The sequence below is a fragment of the Ischnura elegans genome, chromosome X, assembly GCF_921293095.1.
Source record: "Ischnura elegans chromosome X, ioIscEleg1.1, whole genome shotgun sequence".
Lineage (NCBI taxonomy): Eukaryota > Metazoa > Arthropoda > Insecta > Odonata > Coenagrionidae > Ischnura > Ischnura elegans.
Window position 1 is genome coordinate 79,058,864 of NC_060259.1, and position 21,464 is coordinate 79,080,327.

General features: G+C 36.5%; 1 protein-coding gene and 1 long non-coding RNA gene across 5 annotated transcripts in view; one reads left to right on the forward strand and one right to left on the reverse strand.

Moving 5' to 3' along the window:
• The window catches only part of LOC124170751, a 127,415-nt gene extending 116,868 nt beyond the window's left edge, over nt 1-10,547 (forward strand). The window contains exon 2 of the long non-coding RNA XR_006867578.1: nt 9,927-10,547. This is a non-coding gene — a long non-coding RNA (uncharacterized LOC124170751). The remainder of the gene's footprint in view (nt 1-9,926) is intronic.
• LOC124170750 (metal cation symporter ZIP14-like) overlaps nt 1-21,464 on the reverse strand; it is a 46,994-nt gene that overhangs the window by 9,487 nt on the left and 16,043 nt on the right. For all 4 annotated transcript variants that reach the window (XM_046549679.1, XM_046549680.1, XM_046549681.1 and 1 more), the window contains exons 6-7: nt 20,084-20,278; nt 4,692-4,899 (exon numbers count right to left, since the gene is read on the reverse strand). In XM_046549679.1, the coding sequence (XP_046405635.1) occupies nt 4,692-4,899; nt 20,084-20,278 (403 nt within the window). The remainder of the gene's footprint in view (nt 1-4,691; nt 4,900-20,083; nt 20,279-21,464) is intronic.

Consider the following 21,464-nt stretch of genomic DNA (forward strand, 5'->3'; position numbering starts at 1 on the left):
TCGGCATTCTTACGCGAATTCAGCGCCGGGAACTTCGACTCACAAGCCGTGTGACTCATCTTCACGTAATATTTTGCTTCCCCATATCTGATCACAACACCAGACTGTTTTTGTACTTCGGTATAATGGTTATAAGTCATTCCAGAGTCGAAAGGAACTGCCTTATCTTTCGCGTTTTGAATTTGACTTTAATGATTACGTTACGACTGACGACGCGAGTTATTCTCAGAGGACATTCGTACTAACTCTCGTTCAGTTAAAAAATAAACGCTTGCCAGCAGGCAGACTCAAGCTAATAGCTACTCAAGGTCCAACTTTGTTTGATTTAAACCCACTGAGATACAAGTTAGGTCAATTTTGATCGGCGCGCCGCGTAAGCAACTTTCCCCCGGCTCAATTCGTCCCGCGGATGCGGGATTAGCCCGCGGAATGAGACCATGCATGCTGTTTTTACCATCGTGTTGAATCACCATCGACTTACATCTATACTGCAAATACGATAATCTCTTTTGGATGACCTTGGAAGCCAAATTTTTGGTACGGGAGGATTTTTAACGGCTCATTTAGGTGTTATTTCGCTGGGGCGACGGAAAACATAACCTTGGAAAATTCTAGACGATCTTCCGTTAGAGATAGATATTCCGAATTAACGATCATCTACTGCAGTTAAAATTAATATCTAATAAACAGCATCGCTCATTATTAAAACTTAGTATTCTTCATTGACATATCTATGTGATGAGCACATACTACCCCTGCTCCTGTGACTAAAATCGGCGCGCGTACCGCAATCTTCTCGTAGAGCAGTTATCTGAAAAGTCGTATAAGTGAGGTATTTTATCTCATTGGACTGGGAAAATACGTTTCGTAACCGAGTTTGTCGTATAAGTGAAAAGTTTCATAACTGAGGTTGGAAATACATGGGTTCATATGGGGTTATTCACCGGACCAAAAAAAATCGGCGTATAAGTGAGGTCATCGCATAACTGAGGGTATATTAACCGAGGTTCTACTGTAATAAAATTCACGGTTTTTTCCAGGTTTTCACAGTCTAAATGTCTTCAAATTCCCGGTTTGTAGATAAACCATTTTAGACAGAAATAGTGATCACGTAACAATCATCGCCCGCACGTTAACTAAAAATTTAACAAATGCGACAGACACAGTGAATGCAAACGCAGAAATGAAAGTGAAATGAAAAGTCAAAATGAAATCTCCTGACGTCACATATCGTTTGCAAAATTCAGCTCCATCTAAAGGTTGTGGGTGAGAAAATAGAGGGACCAGGGTGCCACGGAAGTTAAGAAGTGTCTGAATTTTCCCAAGTGTAAACGTACACTTTGGTTACCAGTTTTCCGGCATTGGTACTGGCTTAAGGTCAACGTGTCATCATGAGACACGTACCAATAATTGCGCTTCAAATATACGTGTCCAGATAAATCCCTGCCATGTCTGCGTGTGACTGACCTTGAAATATGAACGAAATATCCATTTTTCTTTTCATCTGTCAATCGTAGTTCGATGATCGTAAAATCAAGATTGAGAGATTTTTAAGGTTTTATGATGAAATTCACGGCTTTTTCCAAGTTTTTTCACCATATGCCAAAATTCACGGATTATTCACAGTTTTAAGGTTTTCAAGGTTGAGTGGGAACCCTGTTGGTGACTGACGTTGAAACATGCTGCAGTTTAGTGCTTCAGCCCAATGCGATATTGAAATTGTACCATGTAGCGATAGATGTTGATTTCATTGAATGTGCAAACTTTCATACACCTGTGTAAATAGCAGAAACTGCATCAATAGTGGATTGTGTCCTTGCATTAGCTCGCTAACATTTTAGGATTGGCTTTGGCCTCTTTTCCTTTACTTGCGTTGAAACTTTGATGATGGCAGGGATTTTTCAGAGGAATCCCAAAGCCTCCACTGATGCGCAGTGGAGGGCACTTCCATTATAATGTTCTATCCATTGAAATTTATATTAACCCTTTTACTCTCACTAAAATTTCCGTTGACACTCCTAAAGAGCTCAAGCCTGATTTTTTTTTAATTTTTCAGTGAAAAAAAAATTTTTTCCCAATCTGTTTCTTGGTATAGGAGGCTGAAATTTTGAATTGGTCTCCAGAACACTTTGCTTTCTAAACAGAAATAAATTTTAATATAGTAATACACATACTATTTATATTTCCAACTAATATTTTTACAAGGGATTAAACCTTTAGCCAGTACATAGGCACCTTGAGCAGTGCTTCCCTTAAAATAATTGAGCTACGAATTGGCTCAAGTGAATGAATATGTTTGATTTCCTATCTCAGCATAGTTCCTCAGTGGGTTAACACATATTCCTCTCTGCGCAAGTTTTACTGTAACTCCTATTTAAACAAGTTCTGGAGGTTTAAGTATCTCACGCCATCCATTCCTACAACTGATCAAGAGCTGAAGATTCTGGCTTTCTCCAATCCATTTTATTAATCACTACTACTAACTAGTAACAGCTAAAGTCAAAATGACAACAGATAAAAACAATGAACCCTCCACCAACAAATTGATTGCACAATGCATTAATTACATTTTTAGCTTACAAATGAAAAGGTGTGTATCCATTATTTGCAGAATAGCAATTTCACAACACAACGCTTTCAACAGTAGATACAAAACAAGAACAGCTTCATAAGTTGCACACACATGCCCGAATTGTATGCAGTGAGACACAAAAAAAGAGGAGATTAAAGCAGACAACATTCATTAAAAAATATTTGAGGGTTGCCCAAAGAATTCACAGCCCTGCTCACTGGCTGAGCTATTACATAATACATAACTTTATTCTCATGTTGGCACAAATGATAATAAAATGCATGTAAAATTGGACAGCACTCCAATCACAAACTAGATGTTAGCAGCGTATAGCATCAGATACAAATGGATTTTGCAAAATCTTGATATGATTCCTAAAATTGAGCATAAAATGGTATATGTATAATATTTTTTTAAATTAAGGCATAAGTAAAATTTGTCTGCATCGGTTATATTTTTGTCCAAAGAATAATGTATAATGCAGCTTTACAAAAGGTTATTAGAACCATACATGGTGTGAGCACGATTTTTCCAAGCAGTGCTCAGCAAAATGAATGACAAAGATTCTTCCACATCAATTCGCGACGACAAATAATACATGCCTTATAAAACACATCAGAATTGAAAAAATAATCCATGAAGTGGATAAGAGGTTTTTCAACAGCTAAAGAAGTTAAAGGCAGTGACAGTGGCAGGAAACTGATAGTTGCAGCGAGAGGAATTTTCTTGCTCAAAAATTGAAAGGAAGTACATATAACAAAAACCCTTCAACCAAATTAGATATGTACAGAAATTCATGAAAACCAATTCAGATGAAAGAGGTAAAAAAATTAGGCCCAAAAAACAAGAGTTAGTGATGGGTAGAGCAATAAATCTGCACTATTAATTGTCAATAGGGTAGTTTCCTTCATCAAAGAAAATGAATGGTATTGATTGCGATTCATTACCCACCATTAGTGTATTCATAGTATACAAATTATTTAGTTTTACAAATCCCAGTTCAGACGAATGTTAATGGTCAATTTTAACCTCATGGCCAGATGCGATGCCACTCCACATGACGTCACGGGGACCTAGTTTCTAAACGAGTAGATAGGAGTTTTACATCGTCTGAGATTACCAATGCATGCATGAGGACCAAAGCTCAGGGAAACATCTCTTAATAATCACCTATTAAAATTGCCCAAGGTCGGAAAGTTTCCTTCGTTTGATAGAGTATTAATAATCCCTATTTAAGCCAAGTGCTACCTGCTAGCACCCTGCATTGTATCGGTGCTCATAGCCTCGCACCAAGGTGGCCTCACACGATGGCAGCCAGTACCAGAATGTCGTCACACGGGCTATTCCCAGCATTCATACTTAGCCGTCGCATTTTCGCGTGCTTGAAAATTTTCACTTTTCATTTAATCGCAAAAAATAGATATCATAATTTAAAAATCTAAAAGTATGAAATACGTACTCCAGGAGTAATAATCTTTCGATTTAGGCAATAAAAAAATAGGAAACCACCCTATTGGACGTAAGAATTTTATCAAAAGAGCTCTCCACCTTAGCTGTGACTGATGGCTTGTAATTACTCCTTGGGTGTAAGCAAAAAGAGTTATTTAAGGATGAACTATTGAATTCATTCACTTAGGTCGAGCTTATACATAGATGACCATCTTTATGATATGAACCTTGAGTGACTCATCTATGGTTCAATTGGAGGTGTTATTGATCAGAAAAAAGGCTCCTGTACACTATAAAGTCAAAAATTGTCACCAAATTTGATCGCTATGAATTCCATAACATGTTACAGTTGTTCAATAATCTTTGTTTGAACTCCTGTTTCAAGAAACTCAATCTCATTTACATCAACCTACTCCCACTATTTTTTTAACATCTTTCCCACGACTATTTTTACCACACTTAGGAGGTGCCAAGGAAACAAGGGGATAGTATCTAAAATAAAGAAGAAAGCACGGCAAACACGGCTAAGTAATGCACAAATAAAATAGTTTAGCATGGGTCACAAGCAGAGCAGATGTTTTTAAGCACATAAATGATGATGAAGTGGATTTCCACTGCATTTGATATTAAATTTGAATTGCTCACATTAAACAATACTTAGTCCACTCACCTAATTCATGAGGAAATTCTTCACACATAACTGCCACACTGATACTTATACCAGTCAGTATGCTCTCATTGAAAGCTGCTCCAATTGATAAGCCATCTATGAAATTATGAAGACCATCACCAAAGATAACCATCCATGCAACCGTCGCAATTGCACTATCTTTTCCTTGCTCAAAGTGCATTACATGCTCATGGCTCACGTGTGGTTTCTAATTGAAAGAGAGTTACATTCAAACTCCAATTTCAATGAAATTTTTTTAAATACATGCCTTCAATTCATATTTTGCATAAAATATACACAGCCATATTATTACCATATCCTGGGATGAGAACACCACAATAATAAATTTAAAATAATATTTACACTCCTTAAAAGTATAACAATAGCTTTATATCATTTCACAATATATACTGAAGGCCCAATGAGAAAATGTGGCCATTGAATACAGTAGAAAATCGATAATCCAGAAATCTAATGTAATGATCTATACTATGTAAGGTTTCCCTATCTTCCAAAATTTCTATTTTTGAAGTTGCATCACCGAAAATGTGCCTGTCCAACAAAAGCAGTTTATGTACTTGCTGTCTCATAGCCCGGCTGCCTTCACTCTAACCCTGCAAGAACTAGTCAAGTGATTAGCTGTTTTCTTCTTCAAAATGTTTCATTACGTGACATGGAATTTTACGCAATAGAATTCAAAACATCAACATACAATATCTATTACTTGAACTTCCCAGACTTAATTACAAGAGGAATAGAAGTGGGTTGAAGTTTAAATTGTGAAAGCTGCATGTCTAAAATACTAAAATAACATATCCGAGGAGAACTGTAACATTATGAAAAATATGAGGCACATGAACGATAACTGTCTAAATATTTCCTCCTTGAAGTAGCATTGCCTGCTTTTTCACTTATTGTGCTCCAACCATCATGAAGAGGAATTTTACTGATGTATTTCATCTTCATTCCCCTTATTTTGCAAGAGTGAGAATTAACTTTTGGTTTACATAATTATTCTTCATAGGTCGTTTTCCCAGGTGTAAGCAGTCTTTTCTGATCAGAAGTTTGTCTTTTTTGAAAATCCACGGGTGACTCCCACTGCGAAGCCTGAAGCCTGAGGGGTCTCTCTCTGGAGTCAGGCTTCAAAGATTGTTTAGGAAGTAAATGTCAAGTAGTTTTTCCAAATGAATCGCATTTTCCACCCTTATAAGATAAGCTGAATCTACTAATATTAAATATAAATGTTAAAATTCACAGTGGGTTATTATTTACGGCAACTTTTTTGAAGTGGGATCACCTCCGATTGGAGGATTTGATAATTACTGTGTAATTATTAATAAGTTTATATTAGAAGTTGCAAAAACGAAATATGGTATGGATTTTGCCACAGGTGCACGTCAAAAAATATGGAGGGGCGAAATATTGATGTTCTAATTGGATTGTAAACAAGCTGAGCCATTTTACTTCCATTTTCATCTCATCAAGATTATTTTCATGACTTACATGCCTTCACAATTAACGGAAGGACTTTCTCAAATGTTTTCAATCCTTTTTAATCAGGTATTTAATCATGAATTTTTATGAATTTGATGGGATTGTTTTCATTACATCACTTTCACTGACACCAGCACATATTCCAAAAATATATTTTCCGGGTTTCTTACATCCAGGTAACTGATCTATTCACTAGAAATATCATGAATCCGGAATGTGTCCAGTTCCAAGCAATTTGGATTATCAATATTCTACTGCACTTGGATACTGAGAATTCACACCATAGATGGTTTGCCCACTATTACAATAAAAGAATGTGACCGATAAGGAAATACATCTCTTTAAATCCATCCCAAAAAAATAAGCTAAAATATTTGGCAAATTCCTACTAGCTAAATAAGATTGAATCATAACTCCATCAATTATCAATAATTATGGGAAAAAACTCTAGAGCATTGCTATCTTGGCAAGACACTTGCACACACAAACAAGGATGTAGAAAAAATGAGTCAGCCACCAGCTACGTAGCCAGAAGGAGAGTTAAACACCAGCCACGCTTAACTGGAGATGAGGTGGATGGGAAAGGTTGGGTGATAAGGGATAGTTGCCTATAACGGCAAACTATTACTATTCTTTTTTTTACATCACACAAATTGGAAAATCATAAATTTCATTAATTAAGCTATAAATTCCTGTTGCATATTGCTAAAATTTGTGGCATCATTGATTTTTACTGAAATGATCATAGCTATCACGACTTGGTCCCTAACGGTAGCTATCATGGACAGCTAGATCAGTTCGTCACAATCATGACTTTATGCAAACTTGTAATGCAGTATAAAATCGTTTCAGGCTTGATTTGACACTGAATGTAGCATTCTGCAGGATAACCACACTTTTCAATACCTTGCATAGGTTTATCACCTTACAAACACGGTCTCAGAATGCATATTGTTTGAATATCAAGGATTTAATGTATGTTCATAATTTAGCCGCTGATATCATACACATGACTCTGAAGATATTCCGCATTGAGACTATAAGTACGGGAGACCGAAGAGACAAAGAATTTTGGCTAGGTTTTTTTTTGCGATGATTCCCTGAAAGAAATGCTCTTACAAAGTTTGTTATTACCAACCTCCGTTTTTCTGGTCCAGTGAACTTCATAATAACGATTTTACTGTATTCGCTTGTTGATATGAGACCTTACTCTCAGTCCACACCTTTTAAAAGTCAAGAGAAAGTAGGAGAATAAAGAGTCCATGGGCTAGTTGTCCGTTAAGGAATGCATGACATGCAGCCCCTACAAGGGAAAACATTTCAGGGGTCTGTAGCCCCCAAGGCTCTCACCTCCCCTGGCTACATGCCTGTCAGCCATACAATCAGCACTAAAGTGTCTAAACAGAGCTCAGCAATCAATTAAGTAACAAGTGACACTTATGTAAATCTGAGTGGACACTTTCTACAGGATTCCTATTCTGGCCTCGACAAAACCTTGAATCACCAGGTAATTACTACTAAAATAAAGGATGGATCGGTTCCACTTTTTGTAGATTCAGATTCCGGTTTGGTTCCTGCCATTAGCTTTCAGTCCAGGTTCTCCGTTTTAGTTTTTAATAGCTTAATTTACAATGCTTGACCCTAAAAAACTATAAATGATTTTTGTTATCATATTTTTAAACTGCCTTAAAGAACACACCAAGTTACCCCAAAAGTGATTAGATCCAAAGCATCTTACTATCCAAAGTATTAAATTTCAATCATGCCCAATAAATTTATTTAAGACGGGTTAAGCAAAAATTATTGTACCAATTCTTTTCGCTTTATTTCCATTTCTTGTTCAAAATTGAGGAACCAGTGGAACTGAAGAACCAAAGCGTTCCAAACCAAGACATAAATTATATTTTCTTACGCAAACAGTTGAAATACAGAGTGGAGCATGGATTATTGATTGCAATAGAAGGGAAGGCAAAACAGATAATGTAAAAAGTTGAATAATCCATGTTTAAACCACTTTTGGACTGGTTTTACTTTTGGCTTTTACGTTTCAGCAGCGATTGCACCCACTCCATTAAAATCTTTGTTGCTTTGGAGTGGGGAAGGATAGTACATTGAGTAAGGACGGTAGGGAAGACAGAGTATGAGAGGGACTAGCAGAGTAATTGAAAGGCAGATAATGCAGCATACAGTTCGTTAAACAATCGATAGTGCTCCTCTGTATTCAGCTAGGAAGTGACTAGTTTGAATTTTATTGAAATGACACATTGCAATATTTCCACTTATAGATTTATTTTACACTATGCGTTTCATCGTTACAACGACATTTTCAAGTGTGAAAAATGTCATTGTAACGACGAAACGCGTAGTGTAAAATAAATCTATGAATGGAAATATTGCAATGTGTCATTTCAATAATATTACGAACTTCCACCACATCGTGCCTAACATCATACAAGACTAGTTAGAATCTATCAGTCAGAAAAATGCACTGGGAAACTAATGGAAACAAATCTAACATTACAGGCCCCAAGAAGAAGGACACAAAAAAGAACGTGTGTCCTACGAGAAGAAACACGGCAATGGAGAAGTACAAATAAGAAATTATTAACTTTGTTCTTCACTTGATACAAAGCGGAATAAAGACCAAAACATTCCCCTATTCTCAGCATGTTGCAGTAATGCAAAGGGACGAATGAGGGAGTGACAGAGGCAATTGAAGGCAGAACACAAACATACGTCAGTTATGTTCTTCCTGGAGTATTGATCAGGAAATAATTCATTACTTCAGATTAATTCCAACGATTCAGTGAATATTTCACCTTCATCAGAGGTTATTCCATAAACCCATACAATGTTGGAGGCCTTGCCATTGGCTGTATTTGTTTAACACCACGCGATCATCTTAAGTTCACGGTCTATACGCTGCATATACTCTATGGGAATAAAATTTGTAAATATTTTTTCATCTCAAATGACAGACTGCTCATAGTAATACATTAGTTTTTTTTGCAAAAAAAGCATTGAATTTGATTTCATGTATTAGAATAAAAATGAATTAAAATCATAGAATTAAATTATTATTTCCTGACCAACATTCCACAGAGAACCTGAGTTAAAAAAAGTGGCTGATAATATATTACAATATTGTAAACATAAACGATAGTGGTATGGCTAACCTATAGAGAAGGATCTGTCTCCAAATGCCCTCAGTCAAAATTACAGTTTGGGGTCATTGGGTAAAGGTGTATGGAACCACATGAGTGGAGACTCAAAATAATTTGCGTACTTGAAAGCTATACCCAATGAACAATTATGTATCATCTTAGAGCATGCAATGACTGGATCAATAGATTAACATTGATTTTTTTAATCCCAGCAGCTAGACGATGGATGAGAAATGTGTAAGGCTAGGTAAAGAGAAAGTTTCTAACTCCTGCTAACCAAAACGGCTGAAAGTTTGGCCTAATGCCTCAGGAATTCAGTTCATGGTTCTAATTGACGATGAACAAAATAATAATCACTTCAGTGGTCACAGTCTAAATGTAAATGTGATGAAGCATTTGAATGTTCTACACTGTGTACTACCTTATAAGTACACTATTACTCACAAGTTCAACAAATGCTGAGATCACAGAGAAGTGTGTGTTACATTGTATGCAGGATGTATGAGCTATCTTGTATTATTGCACAATAAGCATGGTTCCGTAATTTAAGTGAAAATTTCTTTTTCATCTCTTTCAGACTTAAACACAACTGGCTTCCATCAGCTCCTGTCAAGTGATGGGGTAGTGCAACAATCAACTGAAAGGCCCCACTCAACACAAAGTAACACTCTACAGGCAAGGTGCAACATGACAGTCAGTTATTAGCACAAGTTCAATATTAACTCGTCAATGTGAATAGGATAATGAAGCTAACACATAAAATTATATCAACCACGGGAAACATATTTAATTGTAGCATAGCTAAGCTGTAATTGAATACCAGGGTTTCTTGAAAAAGCACTGGATAGCAAATTTATTGACTTCCTTCTACATAATTCTTCCACACTCATTTAAAATATTTTGTACGCAAAAACAGCAACAACAACACAAAAACATCAATCCATTTAAAATTTTGCCCAGCGTCCCAAAGGTGAGAAACCAGGAACATCAGATACATATTTCAGAATGAATCTGCAGGCTGTCTAAGTAGAGTGAAGCCTTTTACGCCAGGGCAAGACATCTGAAAGTAATGCTTCACTCACAAATGCTACGGAAATGTACTGTTCATCCAATTATTTATTATTGTCAATTGTGATGGAATTCCTGCAATAGAGACACCCATATTTATCTGTTTCTTAATCTGCTGCCCATTTCTCCAGTGATTCCTAGCAAAAACTTGATGGCCTTAACTCTTTTACAAATAAGTTGATGATGTCATGAGCTCTTGCAGAGTGGATCACCGATTCACAATTAGTCCTCGGCCTTGTGCATGGGTCTCTCATTGCTCATTGTTGTTTAGATTCAAATGAGCAATTCCTTCCCTCAATAAGTGGTTCTCCCCAAACAAGCATGTGAACCAAACTCTACTATTATGACTTCCATAACTCATAAAAAATGGGCTGCCACTTTCACATATTTTTATTTCAATCTTACAAGAGAGTGGCTAATTGGTTAATATTAATTCATCGGCCGTCATTTATCTTTCTCTTCCATCTACCAAATACTGTTGATCAATTGCAATTCCTTGTCTGACATGAGTGAATAACCTCATTTCTTTACATTGCCAGTTGGGAGGCTTCACTCACCTAGGACCCTCTAAGGTATGGCTCTCCACAACTTGGTCCTAGGCCCAGAGGGGTGCCAGGAACCTTCGTCTGAGCTAATGGGCAGAGATTCTTGATCATTTCCTACTCAGGTTTACTATTAAGTCATGTGTTCATGGATGACTACATTTTTCACACAATACTTTTCCTTATAAAATTGTTGCTACAGCTAGGACTTTTCCTAAATTGGAAATTAGTTATATCAGTTTGACTGACAATGAACAGCCTCTTCATGAAATTCTAACATTAACATGCATCTCTCCAGCAAAAAATGTTGAAGCAACTGTTGAACTACAAACTACCATAGCAGATCAATAATCTGGAAATCTGAATTACGGAATGATCTATACAACCAACAGATTTCCGGGGTTTTTCAAAATTTCTATTCTTTTAAGTTGCATAGCTGAAAATACAGCTATATTTTCATCTCAAAGCTTGGCTGTTTTCACGAAAATTGCACGAGAGCTAGTCAATTCACTTGCCATTTTCTTCTCCATAATATTTCATCACGGGACTTGGGATAACTTGATGTGATGATTTCGCGCAACAGAATTCATGGCATCAACATACAAAATTATTTACAATGCATCCAAGGAGATCTGCAGTTTTATGAAAAATATGCTGGCACATGAATGATAACTATTCATTTCCTTCCTTGAAATAAGATTGTCAACGTTTTTCATTCAATGAGCTCCACCATCATAAAGAGGAATTCTACTGATTTCTTTTACCTGCATGCACAAATTTTGCAGAATCGAGAATCAATATATGCCTTTAAAAAAATTTCTTCATAAGCCGTTTTCCCAAGTTTAAGCACACTCTTCTGATCAGAAGTTCATCTTTTTTAGATCCACGAGTGATACAGCCATTTGCCACAAGTGCGGGAGCCTTGCAGTGGTTTTTGATATTGGATATGATAATTCACAAGTAGACCTTCACAAAATATTTTTAACTTATCCTAAAGAACCATGGTCAAAACCTTAGATTGAGATAAGTTGTTCCAAGAAAGAAGTGAAAGTCAACCCTGCATTATGTTCTTGAGTTGTTCGTTGGGAGGGCAACCCCAGCCGCAAAGCCCAAAGCCAGAGGGGCCTCTCTTCATGTGTCATGTCATGCGACCTAATCAAAGATTGATGATTGGTTTCCGGATTTAACTCCATGTCAACTCATTTTAACAGTTTCGGTTCCGCGTTCCAGCTCCCGTCTTCAGGTCGAAAAGATGGGAGCTGGAACTCCCCCTAAGCTGCCGTCCGCCAAAAATGAGTCGACATGGAATTAACTCGGAAACAAATCATCAATTTAATCACCCTGGAAGCCTCCATAATAATTTCTAGCCAAAGAATGTTTATGAAGTAAATTCCCAGAAGTTTTCCCAAAATACTTGCATTCTCCACAATTTTAAGATTATCTCAGACTATTAATATTACATTTAAGGGATAAACTTCACAGTCGGTTATTATATAAGGTAATGGATTTCAAGCGGGATTACCTCAATGGGAGGATTTGATATTACCAATATATTTAAGCCAGTTGTTGTGAAAATGACATGGAATTAGCAACAGCTGCTCATTGAAAAATATGGAGAGGCAAAATACTGATGTTCTAGTAGTCGGATTGCAAAGATGTTGTGCCATTTTCCTTCTATTCACAGATGGCCTCATTAAGATCACTTTCACGATTTATTTACCTTCATGATTAATGGACAAAGAACCTTTTTCAAATGTTTTGAATCTTTTTTAAACGCCCTTAATCATAAATTTTATGAATTAAATCGGGTTTTTCTCATTACTTGACCCCTTACTCAACAATACATCATTTCTGCTGATGCCAAGTCATGTTTCGATTTAAAAAAATATTTTCTGTGTAGCAGAGTTGCCTGCCTCTAGGTAACTGCTCTATTCACTGGAAATATCAATATTCCCAAATGCACTTGGTCCCATCCATTCCTGATTATCGACATTCTACTGTACATTAAAAATAATGGTAGAACTCCGATTAAATCTGCAGCTGTAATGCTAAAAGTATGAACAAGGTCTGCAGAGTTGTAGCTTAGCAGCAATGACATCTATACAAGAAAAGATAGAACACACCCCTAACATTGAAAAATCTACATTTTAAAATTTTGTAAAATTTTGCTCGTTTCCCTGCACAGAAAAATTGATGTGGACTTAAAACATCACTCTTAGTGAAAGCGTTGAGCTGAGGTATAATGGTGACAATTGCAATACAGTGCAACCTCGTTAAAGCGAGTACGGGCTATAGCGACACTCCCGCTATAACGAGAGATAGCCGATGCACCGTCAATTGACCCTATAATAAGCGTGTTAAAAAATTCGTTTTTACGACACCCTTTTGGTGCTGCCTCTCGCCATAGCGAGGGTTTTACCGCCGGAAGACTTTCATCAAGACTCCTTAACCTCTGTAATTTCTAGCGATCTGTTAGATATGAAGTTAATGGAGTGCTCAGTCTCAAATTTATGTGGTAAACTGTCGTTCGATAAATAAGTAGTTAATTTTGGTGAAAATATTGTGGCATTAGCATTCGCGAATGCTTCACCTTCTTTTGTTCCTCGGACGGCAGAAAGCAGTCGGCAGCATACCCGCACGTCCGTGAGTTGCGTGAATAGAAAGCATTTGATGGCAGTCACCATGGCCAAAAAAACACCAAACACGTCTAATGCCACATAAAGTGAGTGAAAAGATAAGTGAGAAAAAAAAAATAAAGGAGTAATATGAGTGTCGAAATTAATTTATCTTCCTTTTCGCTCTGCAAAATTATAAAAACACAGAAGCGCCCAAGGAATGCAGACGATGAATAGTTATAAGGAGCTTTGTTCGGGTGGTTTTGCCCATTCCAATCTGCGGGAACTTCTGAGAAAGGGGCTACGCCCAAGCCTACAGCGGAACATTTCAGGGATAGATTGCGAATCGAGAATTTTAAGAGTGCAGAAGGTTGATTATACTAATGCGAAGCACCAAAGCGTTATCTCCCCTCATAATTTCTGGTCATGCCTGCGGTGTAAACGCGAAGTGGTGGAAGAAAGGACTTCGATCGTAAGTATCTTTAGAAGTATTCCCCGCGTCATATAACATAGACGAAACGGAACTTTTTTTACATACAACTCCTCGACAAAACCCTTGCAGTATGAGGTATTTCTTGCAATGATGCCTCTAAAGGTAGGTAGTGCGCCTTAGCGATGATGTAGGATGTACGATGCAATGATACTCAGCGTGAATTGCCCGGATGGACGTATTTATTCTCCGTTGCGGATTTACAAGGGTGAACTATTCGCGTCAGTGGTCGGAGTCGTACTGGCGCTCTCTTTTGTCACGTGGGTAGCCGAGCATCCCCTGGTGGCCGCTGGAAGAACTCGCAGAACAACTAACTCTCGTTTGCAGTGCCGTGGTAAACTCGGTGTATTACTTCAAATACGTCGCGAGCGTAACACTCAAAAAGAAACTTTTTTTCAACAACGGCAATTTTAATCACATCATTTTTCAAGCTTAGCAAACTTTTTACCGTAGATTATGTAGGTATTACATTATTTGATAGAAAAAGTCTTCCAAGGCGGGAACGTTATACAAACTTCCACCGTTTTCGCCTGTAGAAACAAATGTAATGCGTTATTTCACTTCACTGCCGCATAACGTACAGAAACAATAAACATACACCAATGGAAACATTTGAGGCATTAAATAACCGCAATACTGTTTTATCAATTAATTTTTGAATTTTCAGTGGAAAATACCAAAATAATAGAATGATCACGTAAATGAACTAATTAACCCATTGGCTTAAAGAGACGGCGATTCGCCGGCCTACGGGACTTTGCCGTAAACTAAAGAGCCGGCGATTCGCCGGTTGAATGCAGCGCTGTCTTTCAACACGCCTAATTAATTAACGGAATAAAATATTTTCATGAAATCTTTACATTTGTATCACAAAAACATTGTTCTTTAGGTCAAATGCATTTGCATCTATCATTTTACAGAATTTTACTCTTTACCTCAGAATGTATAACTGCCATTTTTTAGGGTGCGTCTTTCCGCCAGTTATCTTTACTTACAGATGAAGGCCTACCCGTTGCCTTTCATAGGCACTTATTATCCACTGTTTATGCAATTGTCTTCAAAGTGATTACCTTTAGTATTTATCGGAGGTGATTTTTTGACTGTCTATTCATCTTTGCTGACGATAAGAAGGACGCATAAACGAGACGACTTAGTTTTCGTGGAATCAGACGCACCCATTGAAATGACTGAAATTTTGCTTCGTGCGTTTATAACAAGACTGACAGACGGCTGTAATGATATTACTTTGTAATGTCTAGTTATCAATGTCACGATTCACTTGGTATTATTGTTTTGCAAGTGAGCAGTTCATTTCGGATTATGAACCTCTCTTTCTCCCGCAGATGGCCGCAGAGGCCCGTCTCCCTTTCAAAATCACCTATCGGTTTACTATCAATGCTGACGTAGTGTTGTGTTTCACTTCCACTGCAGGTGCCTAACCAGATCCTTATACAGGTGTTTTATTTCTTTATACTTTGCTCACAATTGTGTTTTGATATCGGATTCATGTCTCTGGCAATATAATACGCAGTTATTTGAGAACCTTCTTTTCTGGGTTGAAAATTTGTGAGAAGCAATTACTATGTTATCGTTCGCTTTTTCTATCAATTTGATTCTTACTCAGACATTCGTTGCTCACGTTACATTATCAGAACTAATCACATTGTAATACATTCTTCTTTTCTCAACGGCTATATAAACCCTGGGTTTGGCATTTAGATGGTCAGTTCGGAAGCACGTGAGGCTTTATTTCGTCGGTGTTTGTGCTCCTTGCGAAAATGGCAAGCAGAAAAATGGATTACTGTGACAGTACCGATATCGAGAATGCTCTGTTTGAGAGTAATAGTATGAGTAGTGGTGATGAAGATTCGTCCGATGAGCGGGAGAGCACCAATGAAACCGCGGACTGTGAGACAGGTAGCGAGGACTCTAGTGAAGAAGAGGTTGAGCGTCAACCAGTAAAGAAAAAAAGTAAAGGAAGACAGCTGAATGTGGAATACATGTAATAACCTCGTGAAAAAGTTTAATTTTTGTGGTGCACCTGGCACGAACTCGAGAGTGCTTCGGCATTTACCGGGAAATGCCAATCAACCCGATTTTTTTACGCTTTTTTGCAACCTGACTTTTGGGAGTTCATCTGCCAAGAGACTAACAGATTTGCTGAAACTTTTTTGAATGCAGCGATGAATCGCAGAAGTAGTTTGATAAGCGAATGGTTTCCAATCACTGCTGAAGAATTATGAGTATATTATGTGCTTGATGGCACTTTGAAGCATTGTGTGTTTTGATGGCACAGGTGAAGAAAAATAAAATTCAAAAGTATTGGAGTCTGCGAGCGGTCACTGAAACTCCTTTCTTCGGTAAAGTATTGCCCTATCGACGCTTTCTATTGCTGTCTAAATTTTTGCATTTCACTGATAATTCAACTCTCGATGAAAATGACAAGCTAAGAAAGATTTCTCCCATCAGTCAGTACGTGAACAAAATATTTCAGTCTATATATTGCCCTTCACAAAATCTTGCTGTTGATGAAAGCCTTATGAAGTTTCGCGGCAGAATTAGTTTTAGAAGTATAATCCCAACAAGAGAGATAGATTTGGAATAAAGTTTTACAACAGTTGTGAAAGTTCCTCAGGATATTGTCTCCAGTTTGAAATATAGAGAAAGTCAGTGGGAGTGTGAGCAGTGCTGTGTTGCTCTTCAAATACCCGAATGCTTCAAGGATTTTCATATCAAAAAACCATGAAGATAAAGAAATTTACCTTAAATAGTATTAGTTTATATTATAGTTCAGAGTACCTACCAACCAGAAAAATACATTTAACATTAAATACGCATAAAAACATAGTATGATGGCAACTTTCACTCAAGGAACTGATAAGTCAAAATTTTTTTTACAGATTTCCTGAAATGAATTCAACGTTTGATTGTTTCCATATCAGTGACTTGATCACTGTTAAAAAGAAATATATATAAAAACACACATATCACTATTACTTTTTCCTATTTTACCTTCGAAATTTCACTTTGTTACATTATTACAACAATTGTTGTAAAAAGTTACAATTTTGCTATTGTTAATAATATCACTTTATAAATTCAAAATTCTGGTAACAAAAAATTAAATAACGTTTAAAATTGTTTCATTGTAGTTAAGTGAAATTTTCAAGTAAATAGCAACATTATATGCGTAGATAAAAAATATTATTCATTTAAAGAATTTGGCAGAAATAAATCGTAATCCTCGGTAAGGGAAACGCTAAAAAAATACTAAGCCAATGGGTTAAGTGCATAGAAAAATGGCTTCGTCGGTTGTGCATTGGCATAATGATTGACGAAACAATGCTTTCCATGATTTTTACTCAGTGCGGCGCTTATAAATTGTTTGAATAGTTAGTCATTGTTTGAGTAAGGAAATTTAGTGATGCAAAAAAACATCGCCTTTCGTCTGGATTTATGCTTACATTTATCGGATAGATGTTTATCTGTCGCCGCACCACTCCTGTTCCTGTATATCTGTTCGCAACAGGTATATTGGCTATTATTTGCTCCACCTCCGGTAAAGCGACAATTCGCTATAGCGAGTGTTTATTAGTACACCGTGGGGTGTCGTTATATCGAGGTTGCACTGTAATTAGGTACTTATCACTCACACTTTTGCACTAAGAAGACTAATTTTTTTTATCGCTGTATGGGCCATTGACCTACTATGGAGAATGTAGTATCACATATTTCATGTTATTTTAAACAATGGGATGAATTAGTACCTACTTGTAAGACCATACGAATCCACTTTATATGCTGTGGTGACTTGCAAGTAAAACTTGAAAGATATTGGCAAGGAGAGGGTCTAGCTATAAAGACGGCAGAGATGGAACCTGTCTAGACCAGGGGTGGCAGACCTTTTAGCGATTGATTGCCAATTTTATTGAATAAGAGTACAGATACTCGCTTCACCCATATGCCGACGCATCTCATTTCCCATAGAGCCCTCCAGCTCTGTGTGTGGAATAGTTTCTTTGTGTGCCATTGGGTTCGCCAACCCTGGTCTACGCAACGAAAGGAAATTAGAATACCATACGTTGAACGCTAACATTGACAGGAAATATCTTAAATATTATGAAAGTAAACAGTGGCAGATAAATCCTAGCAAAGTGAACATAACAACTTCTGACCTTGAACAATTCTTCGTTTGATCTCGAAAAATTCCAATAAAAGAAAAGCAGAGAGAGACCCTGAATTACACAATATATAATCTATTGCATCAAAATTTCCTAGAAACCTAATTGTGTACTGAGTAAATTAGCAATACCCAATATTCGCTAACTACTTCTAATAAATTATGCCATTCATGGAATTTAAAGTAATCCTAATGCTTTCCAACAATGCTAAATCTATTTTAAGTAGCACAAATTTAGCCTAACACGACGATACGCCCGCTGCACAAACTTTCAACAATCACCCACCGAATCAACTTTGCTCATTTAGTAGCACTAGTAGTACTAGATGAGGGGATTTGATTTGGTGGGTTACTGTTGATCATTTGTGCAGTGGAGGTATCGAAGAGGCCTTCAGCCAAGAGGAGTATTGCTAACAACTGTTGAGTAAAGGGTTAATAATTTTTACAATATCCTAACATTCCAAAACCAGGCATTGAAGGAGCTTGCCAATTTCATGACTGGTGACAATGAGCATTCAATTGCTCCTTCAATCGCTCATGTCCTAAGTTATTCAACAAATGCCATTAATTCAGTAGGAGAGTAGTAATTATTATAAATACAAATTTATGTAGCATATTTCAGTTGAGTGAACAGGCTAGATCACCCTAAGTATAGGGTTAAAATCAAGTTGCATCTAAATGGATTCTAAAATGAGACAAATTACAATGTATTCATGGGAAGGAAAATATATTTCTAAACAGGGATTGTCATCTTGAGGGAAATGCTTCTGAAAGTACTCACTGAGGCTTAAGCAAGCCAATTCAATTGAGATGATATCATTAGAGCTTCAATTTCAAAAGATTTTTGAGCAACTTCCCCAATAAGAGTAGATGCACACCTAACACATAAAATGAAGCATGGACATGCTCACAAAAATTGTAGAGGAACTTACGCGCTACCTCAGTTATCAGCATTATTCCTTTAAAAGATAGATTACATTGTACATAAACATTTTGAATACCTAGTATAACAAGTTGTACGTCAAAGAAGGCTGATGTTAACTGATCATCATCTGATGACTCATGAAGATGTAATCTGACGTGAATAACCAGAATGGACCATAATAATTTGGACTTTCTTGATGCACCTCATAAACAAAACTAAAAATAACATACGAGAATAAAATGAATGCAGTTTTAATGTACATGACGATGAATTTAAGGATTGTTACAAGATTCTCAAATTTAAAATCCTTGACTTCACGTCAACAGGAGAGAAAATTCTTTTATATTTTTTCTACTAAATCGTAAATAAATTGCTTTATGAGAACAGCGAATTAAAAATGTTTGTCATATGTTAGAGTCTGTACACTAAACTATTAATGCATGCACCTTGACCATGATACATTATATTCATCAAAGGACACCAACTAATCTACAGTCAAAATGAGCCTACAGCGAAAAGGAGAATATCTCAAAAACATTTTGTTTCGAGCTAAGAAATATACAGTTCAAAGCACTAAATAAGACCCTCTAAAATCCAAAAACACCCAGTTCATCACTAAAGCGGTCACTACCCTGTCCACTCATACTTAAAGATCAACATTACTAATTACATGGATTTTGACATAGTTAATACTGAATCTAAAATGTTTTATTTACATTAAAGCACTAAAACATGGCATTTCAAAAATGTAATATGTACTAATTACAACCAATTATGAGAAATACCAGAAATAACTGAACCACTATAGGATCCATCAGTACCCCCAATGTTGGTATAAACCATCCATGGTCAACAATACAGGTAAAATTAACTCTAAAACTGAAAAAATTTAGCAACTACAATTACATATTTACCTCTTGATGACCAAATGAAGCTTTTATGGCTTGTTCTTGGTAATCATATATAGCACCAGGATCTGAAATAACACAAATATCATGTGTTTGCTGCAATGGCTCATTGTCCAATGTTTTTTGTGACTGATGTGAGATGTTTGTCTGGCTTGATACAGTCGGAATAGGATTCGATATCTTCTGTCGGCTGATTTTTTTCTAGATTTCATGTTGGGAGAAGAGCATGAAAAATAAGTGATAATAATAAGTTAAAACAACAAAATATTGGTCTAATACCTTATTTTTCTACATCAAAAATCAATAAATCCAATATTCAAGAACCAAACTTTTAGAAAAATAGCCATTGATTTGCTTGGAGGCCATGATATAAGCCCCACTATTACCAATCTTTCGGAGATTTTGGGCGAAAATGAGGGTACTATAATCAGAGACATGCTGTAATTACTTTTCAAAATTCATTTTTTTCCTTAGTGGAGTAGTTGCTTTGGAATCATGTTTGTCTTAGATTTGTGCATACACAGAAATCGCCAAACTGTAGTCAAAACTGTATAGCTGTTGATAACTGTTTTTTGGGTTAACACTGCTTTGACTATCAATTGAAGCTAGGGAATATGAGATCATAAGTAAATTAGTAAAATTGTGTTACAAAGTTCAATTAAAAATATGAGCGATAGACTATGCAGAGAAGTGTGGGAACATTGAAAACATAATTATCAATTTAAAAAAACACAATTACCAATTTAATCACCATGGAAGCCTCTGTAATAACTCTACAGATGTTGTTGTGAGCAACAAGTGGCTAACCCAATGTTACAATGCTTCACAACTTACAAATGCTATTGAAGTTTTATAATTTCCGTAGAATTAACCGTCAAAAGAAATAACAACATTGGGACAAAAACATGAAAAATTTTCCGCCCCAGAAGAGAAAAATTTTAATGTGAGTTTTTACATTCTAAAAAATCATAGTGCCAATTTATGCATCGATTTGAGTGCCATATTTGTTAATTGGAGTTGTAATTGCCAGTCTTTTTCCAGGATTGGTATTAGGTTAAATATATATTTCCTCAAGGAAATTATGTCCGTGTAACACTTCAATTGGCCTACACTGGTGGGAATATGTGATCATTAGTAAATACAATATGCTATTCATACAGAGTAGCAAAATTGTGCTACATAGATCAATTAAAACCATGAGCGATAGATTATGCAGAGAAGCATGGGAAAATAGTAGCAGCAAGAGGCTAAAGTCGAAGACCAACCAATAAATTATACATACCTTGAGGAGGCAAGAAGATCCGTGGAAGGCAACTACATGATACATATAAACTTGGAAATTTCTTTCAAGTACTCAAAAAAGAGGGAGGTGGAATAGAAAAGTCAC